Source organism: Lactuca sativa, chromosome 8, assembly GCF_002870075.4.
Source record: "Lactuca sativa cultivar Salinas chromosome 8, Lsat_Salinas_v11, whole genome shotgun sequence".
NCBI classification, from domain to species: domain Eukaryota; kingdom Viridiplantae; phylum Streptophyta; class Magnoliopsida; order Asterales; family Asteraceae; genus Lactuca; species Lactuca sativa.
Genome location: NC_056630.2, coordinates 82,387,176 through 82,398,615, shown reverse-complemented (window position 1 = coordinate 82,398,615; position 11,440 = coordinate 82,387,176). Strand labels below are relative to the sequence as shown.

Sequence of the window (11,440 nt, the reverse complement as noted above, 5' to 3'; positions counted from 1 at the left end):
TCTGGTAGTTGAACCTTGCCATAACCACAACATAATGAAAAATTTGTGCTCTTTTTTTGTTTGCCTCTAATGGATTCATTTGTCCATAACTTTGCACGACATGTTTGGCATACAACAATCTGATCACCATGATCCAAATATTCTGTAAAAAAATTAAGTGTTATTAATATAATAGTAACTTTATAAATATATACCATATAGGAATTGATTTGTAAAAAATAATAAAAATGGATATATTTTTGTTTACCTTTGGAAATACCAACGATTAAGTTTTCAGATACGACCTCATGTATATTTTCTATATCTGCTGTTAGGTCAATTAATGGAATAGGAGATAAATGTTTCGATTTCCTTTTTAATTTATGACATCCTGGATTTAACATGATCGATGATGAAAATTGACATATTGTAGATGCAGTTCTGGATGTCATATCTTTTGAAAGCACAGAGTAGTTACTTTTATTTGCTAACGTTGAAGTGGGGTAGTTATTGAAACCAATGTTAGCTGAAACAAATAATAGTATATTAAAAAAAAGATTATAAATTTATTAGAGAATGCATCATAGTAAAATTAAAAATAAAATTATTACCATTTGTAATGTTAGATAACGGAGTTCTAACATTTATGTATGAAGGAGAAAATTGTAACGGCGTATTTTCATTTCCTCGAGATCTATATGAATGAACATTTTCATTTTGAAGACCAACGCTCTTAAATTGATCTGCAAAAAAATATATTATTAAAATTGAAGACATGACGTAAAAAACAAAATAAGAAGGTAAAATTATATAAGATTATAGGGTAATAACATAAAAAGATGAGAATTTATGTATTGTATTTTTCAGTTAAAAGAAGTGTAAAACGTGGTTGATTTTAATAAGAAAATTACAGCTATCCATGTTTTTTAAGACATGTGGAGTTGATGGATTTATAATGCTGGATCTTATATTTGTTGTCTTCAATCGCTTATTATCCAAATATAATTTTCTCCGTCTTCTATTCTCTTTTGCTTGCAAGTAGTACATATGGTTGTTTTTTTCTGCATAAGAAATATAAGCATATGATATAAAGTTAACAATAGGTAGATAATTGTATCGATATAGAATATTAATAATAGTGAAGAAATAAATGTACCTTTGTAACCTTTGTTAAAAAATATTCCAGATGATGAAGATTCAACGTACAACGAAGTAGATAATATATTTGCTTTATCTTGTCATGTTAATACGGGTTGGTGTTAGAATAGTACATATTTTTATGTTATTAAAAAATATACAAAGAACTTAAAAAATAAATAAAATTAAAATTAAAAAATGGTAAATGATAAACATACCGTTGTTAATTGAAGAAAGAACATTAGTAACGGTTGAAGATTGTTGGATTGATGTAGCAGACAAATTAACGTGTTGTCTATTTTCTAAGTAAAAAGTATTTAATTTTCTAGTCTTTTTAGAATTAACCGACTTCATGATCTGCTTGCGTTCTGAACAATTAACACAATTTAGTTAATAAAATAAATGCTATGCACATAATTAATAAAACAACACAACCGGATTTATTATTTAAAATTAGACGAAAGCCATGGAAAAAAATAATTAAAGTAAATATAATATAAGTGGGACCATAGTTGTAATGTAGTTACAATCTAATATTTTTATGTCAATAAAACCTAAATATAAAATAATGACAATACCACTAAATCATTTGTCTTAAAAATGATTTGTACATCAATATTATATACATCAATACCACTAATTTTTTTTTTAAATTATAAATTGTAGTATAGAATTGCAGTTTAATATTGTCATTATAGTCATAGATTTATTATAGGTTAATAATTTTTTTACTTTATACACTTTGAAATGTATAATTTATCATTAATATCCCCTATTTTCAAAAATTGGCAGCCACGTATGAAACATCCCTAACCTCCCAAACCTACCGTACGAATCTACATTTCTCCATTTTTAGGTATTTGAAAAAGAAAGAAATGACGAATGGATGGGTACAATTAAACGTAGCCCTAAACATATCTATCCAATTGACTACAAATCTCGTTTGTGGCGTACAAAAAATGAAATGGAGCTATCATTCAGAATGTGTATGTAGGTCAGAACCTTGACGATTAAACAACATAGAACGATTTGTGTCGATATTCTCGAAAATCAGGAAATGAGAAGGATGCGATTAGTTACATATTATCGGGTGTTTTGAAATGGAATGTGGAACGATTCGGAAGAGGATATCGTCACCAGAGACTTACATCAATTAATAGTCGATGAAGGAAGTGACGAAGGTAAGAGATGTGGAAGAGAAACTTACAACCAAAGTCGATGTCGAACTCAGAGACTTACAGTAGATAAATAGTTGATGTCGGACTCAGAGACTGAAGAAACGAAAAAATGGGGGTTGAAGACAGCAAGATTGAAGGTAAGAGATGGTCAATTGTTTGTGAATCTTTAGGTTTTATTAACAGAACATACATTATTGGGAAGAAATTTACCTGGTTTTGTTTTTGCAGAAATCTTGTTTATAAAGATATCAGCGAAAAGTGAAGAACTTCAAAAGAATACCTCGAAATCGATTAAGAATGGAAACACAATCAGGTATTTTTCAATTTGCTAAAAGTTTTGAATTTCGTATTGTGTGAGTATTATTTTAAAATTTTGAAATTTGAATTTGCTAAACATTAGGCTTAATTTTGTGCAAAATTATTCATTGATTTATATTAATACGAGTAAATAAAAAAATACCTTGAAGTTTCATTTTTTGTGATATTTCTTAATATTATTTAATTTAGATTGTATTTTAAAATTTTATTTGTACATAAATAATTTCATATTAAAAAAATTAAAAAAAAAAAACACCGTGTGTTGAAAACAATTTATATATTTAGTATTATGCATAATTCTTGTATTTGGAAACTAAAACTTATTAATTTGTTTATTGTACCTTACATTTTTCTTATTTAGTCGAAACAAAAGAACATAAAAAACTAAGTCTTATGTTATCATATTTGATTCAAAAGTAGATACAGTATGCTCAATAAATTAATTGTTTTAATCCTGAATAGGAAAATTATGATCAGATACCAGAAAGGGAGATCCAAACAATTGTCAACCATCTTTTGTTTAACCTATTAAACCCTATTGATGTGTTGATTGATAAAGATTACAAACCATTGAACTGATGTTTCTCTTAGATGGACTGTTTTGCCCTTTTGGTTTTGCTATAAGTTGGAATGTTTTCCCTTTTGTGTTGGGTGGCTTCATTTATGTTGTTTACTATTTCAATTTGTTGTGTTTTTCTTGCTAGACCCTGGTATACTTGGTTTCGGATGCCTGCTGATTCTTGCTTCCTTCATATGAGGTTTATTGGCCTTTTTGCCCTTGTTGATGCTCCTGGTATGTTTTATGTTGCTTTATAGTTGATTGCCTTTTTTGGTTCATTCCTATTACTCTGTTGCCCTTTATGTGGCTTTATATGAAAAGTAGGCCGCTATATTATGAAATAAGTTATTTGGTAGAACGGTCCATATATAAGGGCAGAATTGTCGTTTTCTATTAAAAATAAATAATGATAGTTTTTTAGTATACAACATAAACAGAAAAACAAACAATGATAGGAACAGGGCAAGATTAATAGGAAAGGGCATAATTATACTTTTGTATTAAATACAAAGAATAACAGATTATTATTTTTATTTTTATATTTTATACGAATTTGAAGTTTTTGCCATTTGGCTAAAAAACTGCAATAATGAAAAGTAAATAGCTATGGAATAGGAAAATTGTTTTAATCATGAATTTTACCAAATTATGATCAAATACCAGAAAGGGAGATCCAAAACTCTAAGCAAATTGCTTCTTTCTGGACATGGTCACCTGATGCAAATTGCAATAAATAACAATGTTCTTACAAAAATATAATTACCATTTTAAGTCATTTTCCCATATTTAAAATATTTATTTACCTCAAAAAATATTTGTATTCATATAATAGTTTTGTTAGTTTGTCATATAATATTTTCTTTAAAAAACACTTGATAAAAGAAAAAAAAATGTTAAGCGCTTATTTTAGAAAAAATGACAAGTTTTTGTTTGTTTGATATATCTTCAAGCTGCATACCCAATAAAAGGATGGACCGGAGTTGCTGCATTATCTCATGTACAGTGTGAGGTACTAATACACCTTCCAAAGCTGCTTAACTTAAAGAACCTTGCCAAAACTGTGTTATAGCTACCAATATAAACCCTACCCTTAATGAAGTAAGAAAAAATTGAATGTGAGTATAATTAAGTTTATCTTCTTAACATATGCTAATTTTATTTTGTCTAACTATAGGCTTATTATAACTGGGCTATGACCATATGTGATACAACAAAACTATATGGTGGCACAAAGGAAGTTGAGGAAATATAGAAATTAGCAACAAATAATGCTTTTTTCTTCAAAAAAGTTTCACACATTTTGGTTTTGCTTGTGTAAAATACTATCTTTTTGTTACGTCTATTTTCTTTTTTTTTCCTTAATTAAGCATTATACTACTATTGCTATCGGTAGTCTATCCAAATTTTTAGAAGTCTTTGATTAGTGATTACAATATTTAATTATCAATATTTTATTCTTACCCGTGGTTTCCACAAAGAATAACATATTTTTATTTTTATTTTTATATTGTATACGAATTTGAAGTTTTTGCCATTTGGCTAAAAAACTGCAATAATGAAAAGTAAATAGCCATGGAATAGGAAAATTGTTTTAATACTGAATAGGAAAATTATGATCAGATACCGGAAAGGGAGATCCAAAACTCTTAGCTTTTACTTTCAAATATAATAATCTTATAAATCACAATTAACAAACAATTGTCAACCATCTTTTGTTTAACCTGTTAAACCCTATTGATGTGTTGATTGATAAAGATTATAAACCATTGACCTGATGTTTCTCTTAGATGGACTGTTTTGCCCTTTTGGTTTTGCTATAAGCTGGAATGTTTTTCCTTTTTGTGTTGGGTGGCTTCATCGATATTCATTACTACTTGATTTTGTTGTCTTTTTCTTGCTAGACACTGGTATACTTGGTTTCGGATGATTCTTGCTTCCTTCATATGAGGTTTATTGGCCTTTTTGCCCTTGTTGATGCTCCTGGTATGTTTTATGTCGCTTTATAGTTGATTGCCTTTTTTTGGTTCATTCCTATTAGTCCATTGCCCTTTATGTCGGTTTTTATGAAAAGTAGGGCGCTATATTATGAAATAAGTTATTTGGTAAAATGGTCCATATATAAGGGCAGAATTGTCCTTTTCTATTAAAAAGAAATAATGATAGTTTTTTTAGTATACGACATAAACAGAAAAACAAACAATGATAGGACAAATGGTCATTTTGGTGATAAAATGTGTAAGAATGGTCCCTATGGAATGAACTATATGACGAATTATAGAACATAAATAGAATAAACAGGAAAAATATATGTTCTTCAACTTTTTCCTCTAAACGGTCAAACCTAATTTAAAACTGAAATTCAATGGTTTTAATTATTTTAATATATTTCTTATTAATTACAATGTAAAAACTATTCGTTATGCCCTTGTACACAAGTACATTGGTTGTTGTTAATTTAAATTTAACTGTTTTTAAACATATTATTTTCCAAGATTAATTTTAGTGTAATTGTGATAGAAACAAATTTTAAAGCGAAAGTGTCAAATAAGTAAAAATGTACTGTTAAACCACTTCAAATAAACAAAACAAACGTATAAAAACTAACGAAAGTCCCCAAAATACTTGAACGAAACAACGAAATAGTCTTTAAAACAAAACCAAACTTAATAATTGTTTTTAAAAACCATAATCAACTCATTTCTCCACTTTTGGCACCCAAACTGGAGTATCTTCACCAAAAGATTCCGTATTTGATTTTATAGAATTTGCATCACTATCATCTTCTAGATCATAAACGTCATCACCATAACAACTCACTTTTCCACTTTTGGAACTAAAAGTGGGTTTCCCTCTCCCATTGATTTTCTTTTAGATTTTATTGAACTCAAATCACCTCCACCATCAACATCATAAATGTCATGGAGGTTGCGCTTCAAATCAACTGATATTTTCAATGGACTTGTTGCGGATGATTTATCAATTGTCGAGGGAGTAAAATTCTCATCCGTTTGTGATATGACATCCTAAATTAAAAAAACATAAGTTGACAAGCGATCTAATTAAATATAAATAATAAATAAAACTTAATATGAGAATATAACATACCTTTTGAACATTTTGAACGACCTCATCTGATTCCAGGGGTACTTCATTTAAGGACACTGATTGAACACTCTAGAAAATAATATGGAAATATGTAAAACGTTATGTATGTAAATAAAAAATAAATATAAATATTGAACATTAAAACATTATTTACCATAAGTTCTAGTTTACTTTCCAATTCTAAAACAACGGACTCATCTTCTGTAAGTTTGACAACGGTGTAGATATTGTTATAGTTGGTGACATTGTAGGATGTAACATCTACAAGAAACGCAAATTTGCGGTTTTTCAACACGTTCATATGATTTGGATATAGTTCCAAACTGTCACCAGCCTGTAAGAAGATTGTTTAATATATTAAAACAAATAAAATGTTATTTGATAGAAAAATATGAATAAAAAACTATACCTCCTCATGTATTTTTTTCAACTCGAATGCACTTATATCCAACAATCTTTTTGCTTCCCTATCAAAAAGAGTGAATCCGATGGTGCCAGTATGATCTTGTACGTTGATTGGAATTATATACCTAAAAAATATTAGATTATTAGTAATTTTGTTGAATGATTGAAATGATTAATATAAATGGAGGTATGCGTATACTTTATAACAATATGAAAATTCGAATCGTTGCAAGCTGCATTTTTACACTTAATTACAACACTATCTTCCATCTTGCCGGGGGCGGTATAGGAAAGATTGGTTTTGGGCACATTGTTTATCCTTCTTCCACATTTGTAGCACGCATCGTAATACCAAGGTAGATTCTGTCTTATATTGACGATGGAACCAACTAATAGAAATTTCATTTCCTATATCAAATAAAATGTAAAATTAAAAAAAAATACAATGTTCAAATAAAATTAAAAGATATAAAGTACAAAACATATACCTTAAGTGGTTCTGTGATCTCACAAACAGTTTTTAAAGGGAAATCGCCTTTAAAATCATCTATATAAGAGGTAGAGTAGCTTGGGAGCGTAGTAATGCTTTTTCCAGACATACCTCCTTTGTTATTAGCCTTCAATCTGCAATGTTTAAAATTAATTTATTAAATATAAGAAATTGTATTCATCTAAATAAATATAATAACATAAATAAGTTTAAATAAAAACTAAAAAAACTAACTCTTTCTTAAACTCATTAATTTCAACAATGTCTGAATTAATGAACATTTTGGTTACATCAAAATGACTTTGGGTTTGACCAATTCCTGTAAAAACAGATTAGTCAATAAAAGTAGATTGGAAAACAAATTAATTAATAAAATACAAACCATTCCAAACGTTAAGTTTCACGAACTGCATCACTATAACAACACAAGTAATGGTGGTGTTACTTTTCAGGTAATGTGACATCTCATGTGCCTGACTTCCAAATATAGTGACATTGAGGTGTACAGACCTAAATAAAAAATTAATTTAATTAGTATGAAAAAATATGACTAAAAATAATAAATAAATGAAATAAATATCATCTCACTCGAAGTTGCTAATAGTCATCTTCATGTAATGTTTTGATGGATTAGGATTGGTTGTCTCAAGTGGCCTAAATGAGACAATTAGCCCAATAACATCTACACAATTTTAAAATAAAAAAATATAAGAATCAGTTAAATACTAACATTTATAATTTATTTCTTTTAGTTATAAAAGTGAATGAAATAAAATTAAACAACTAACCAAATAATGTGTCTCTTGGGCATTTCTGTTCGATGATAGAGTTGAAATCAGCAAACACAAAACCATTAACGGGACCCGAAAAATCATCAGATTTTTTTACGATACTTTTCCAATCCAAAGTTAATGTCTGTTTCTGACCGGTAACACTAAAACCATTTTTAACACCCGCCAAGTTTGGTTTTAAAATGATATAATTTTCACCTTCCTTTAAAAGGTCACGAAATCTTGAAAAATTTTGGTGGAAAACACGAGATTGGTATTTTGTACCCTATTAAAACAAAAACAAAAAAATTATTCCTTGAAACATATGTAATATTTAGTAGGTTTAAAAAAAGTAAACTAACCTCCTCGTCCATGACGATCATTTCAATCGATAAAACGTGGTTATTTTTTATAAAATTCCAAATCTTTAACACCCGTAGTTTGAGATGTGAATCATCAGCAATATGTTCAATGTCTTTTAGATATAGTTTATTGCCGATATTCATTATCTGCGAACAATTGATAGCATATTGAAATTATTATAAATTTTGCCCTTTACATTATAAATTCAAAGCATATTATTAAACAGTTAATATTAAATGCAAACAATTATAAACATATTACATAATATATTACAACACAAATATAGATGGAAAACATTATTGTTTTCCATCTAATAAATCCAAATTGTAATTGTAATGACTAATAGTGTAACCGGTTAAATATGTATTTAGACAATAATATTTCAGTATTTTACCTTACATCCAACATTGTATCAATTTTTAGGCAAATTTATAGAACAATTATCAACTGCTATACAATGTTTTTTTTTTATTTAAAACAATCATCACGTGCAAATCATGATCATCAAATAATTCCACACATGGGCAATGTTGTTTCACTACACGTGCAAATGATGATATTTTCCATCACTAACTATTATGATTTAAATAAACAATTTTAGTAAATTCCCACAACTAAAAACAACTATTCACATACTTGGAAGGTTTATTAGTTAAAAAAAAATAAATAAACAACAACAACAATAATGCTAAACATAGGTATGATCATCAATTTTTAGGCAAATTTATAGAACAATTATCAACTGCTATACAATGTTTTTTTTTTATTTAAAACAATCATCACGTGCAAATCATGATCATCAAATAATTCCACACATGGGCAATGTTGTTTCACTACACGTGCAAATGATGATATTTTCCATCACTAACTATTATGATTTAAATAAACAATTTTAGTAAATTCCCACAACTAAAAACAACTATTCACATACTTGGAAGGTTTATTAGTTAAAAAAAAAAATAAACAACAACAACAATAATGCTAAACATAGGTATGATCATCAAAAAATGATTTTGTCTGATTCTATTATTTTTTTTTACGAATAAAATCAATAACACAACCTTAATTATTAGCTCATGAAACCCAACACAAAAAGTAAGAAGATAAGGTGTGAATTGACTCACTTAAATAAGCAGATGAATATGTTAAATTAAAAAAAAAAAAACAAAGGGTTAAATTGAGGAAATAGTAACATACTTTTTTTTATTATTAGATTATCCTACTTTCTGATTCATCATAAAAGTACATTGTTAAATTTTGAACGTGTTTACAATTTCTTTTTGTCTGTTTTTTTATTATTATTTTCTGGAAAGTACTTTGTGTATATATAGAATAAAAAAACAGTTTACCATCACATTATGCTAATTGCTATATTATTTGCAGCAAATATTATAATTTCCAGCAAAGTATTATGCTATTTGCTATATTATTTCCAACAAAGAAGGATGAATTGAATGTTTAATGCTAATTGCATTGATCCTTTATAGTAGAATAAAAACAGAAAAAGAAAAAAAAAAACGGTTTAGAATCCCACTACAATATTAGATATATTATATCCAGCAAAAGATGATGATTCAGGAATACTGAGATGCGATAGAGGAACCATGAAGAAGATGAAGGAGAAGGAAATAAATGCAGAAATAAATAACAATAGAATAAAAACTAACCTTATGCGTTGAAGTTTGATGAAGCAGAATTTCAAAGATGCAGTCGATACAGGAAGAATATGAAGCAGAATATCATATATCCAAGTAAGCGGTGGATATATAGTTCAGAAACTGAAAGAACGATGTTTACGATATTTAAGGTAAGATGTTCTGTTATCTTTTAATTGAAAAATTCTTCCTGATTTTATGTGATTTTTAATGCAGGTTTATTGGAATAGGAAGATTTGAAATTTTAAATCCGAAAAATTAAGGTAAGATGTTTCATTATCTTTTAGGTGATTACATTTTGAGTGCTAAATTTGTATATATTATTATTTCCGAAAACTGCTAAATTTATATTTCCTGATTTTTTTATGATTTACTGTATTCAAAATAATTTCGAATTTATGAATGATAGAAAAGGATAACTAAGTGGTTTATGATGTTTAAACTCACGTATGGGATGAAACATTTTTTTTATTTAATAATTTAAAATTACAATCTAAACTAACGCTCATATGTAGGGATATGAATATATCTTTTATATATGGAATATATATTGATATATTGATTATTATCATTATCATTTAATTTCGACATTTATTTCCTAAAATCATGCAATTGCAAAGAATACGGGTGAAATTTTAATTGAGTTTGAATTTCTTTTGCAGATCACATTCCAGATTTTACTGCACTGTGTGTTGAAATGACCAAAAGGGCAATTTCGGTATACCACTTAGATAATTTGAGCGGGAAAAATAGGTTGGGGGAGGCTGAGAAATTGCCACGTGGCAATTTGGTACTGTTTTATTAGGATAGTAGATATGAATATATCTTTTATATATGGAATATATATTGATATATTGATTATTATCATTATCATTTAATTTCGACATTTATTTCCTAAAATCATGCAATTGCAGAGAATACGGGTGAAATTTTAATTGAGTTTGAATTTCTTTTGCAGATCACATTCCAGATTTTACTGCACTGTGTGTTGAAATGACCAAAAGGGCAATTTCGGTATACCACTTAGATAATTTGAGCGGGAAAAATAGGTTGGGGGAGGCTGAGAAATTGCCACGTGGCAATTTGGTACTGTTTTATTAGGATAGTAGATAACTTCCAATATTTTGAATTTATGTACAATCATATACGGTAATTTTTTACTATTGAAAAAAAAAAAAGTTGATTATAAAAAAAAAGTGTAAATAAATAACCAATAATAGTTCTATTAGGCATGTGGCCTTCTTTATAAGCACGTGCGTTAACATCCAAGTTGTCTTCATTCTTCAATAATTATACTATTGAGCTTATCACGTTGAAATTGACGATAGGAATTAATCAAAACCGTAAGTGCATTTAAGTCAAGCCAGAACTTTCTTAGCTCGTAACTTGGCTTAGTAGGAAAAAAAAAATTGGCTTCCGACTTGTATATGGTCAACAACGTATTCAAGTGTATATATATATATATATATATATATATATAT

General features: G+C 27.9%; 1 protein-coding gene across 3 annotated transcripts; it reads left to right on the top strand.

Moving 5' to 3' along the window:
* The first annotated feature begins 2,012 nt into the window (after positions 1-2,012).
* Positions 2,013-11,112, top strand: LOC128128184 (uncharacterized). Of its 3 annotated transcripts, XR_008225981.1 has the most exons (7): positions 2,013-2,431; positions 2,523-2,607; positions 3,317-3,405; positions 4,122-4,180; positions 5,073-10,111; positions 10,176-10,222; positions 10,622-11,112. XR_008225981.1 is itself a non-coding variant. In XM_052767080.1 (5 exons), the coding sequence occupies exons 1-5, from the start codon at positions 2,404-2,406 to the stop codon at positions 4,421-4,423; spliced, it is 339 nt and encodes a 112-aa protein (XP_052623040.1). In that variant the 5' UTR covers positions 2,013-2,403; the 3' UTR covers positions 4,424-4,559. The 3 variants fall into 3 exon arrangements, 2 of the variants coding, with proteins under 2 accessions (XP_052623040.1, XP_052623041.1); XM_052767080.1 differs by lacking the exons at positions 5,073-10,111; positions 10,176-10,222; positions 10,622-11,112 and adding an exon at positions 4,346-4,559; XM_052767081.1 differs by lacking the exons at positions 5,073-10,111; positions 10,176-10,222; positions 10,622-11,112 and adding an exon at positions 4,346-4,559 and having other exon boundaries at positions 2,015-2,431; positions 4,122-4,269.
* The last annotated feature ends 328 nt before the right edge of the window (positions 11,113-11,440 follow it).

Coding starts and splice junctions, on each gene's coding strand:
- LOC128128184 (XM_052767080.1), top strand. CDS start 2,404: ATGGGGGTTGAAGACAGCAAGATTGAAG. Junction 2,432..2,522: donor TGAAGACAGCAAGATTGAAG/GTAAGAGATGGT, acceptor TTGTTTTTGCAG/AAATCTTGTTTATAAAGATA. Junction 2,608..3,316: donor AAGAATGGAAACACAATCAG/GTATTTTTCAAT, acceptor TTTTCTTGCTAG/ACCCTGGTATACTTGGTTTC.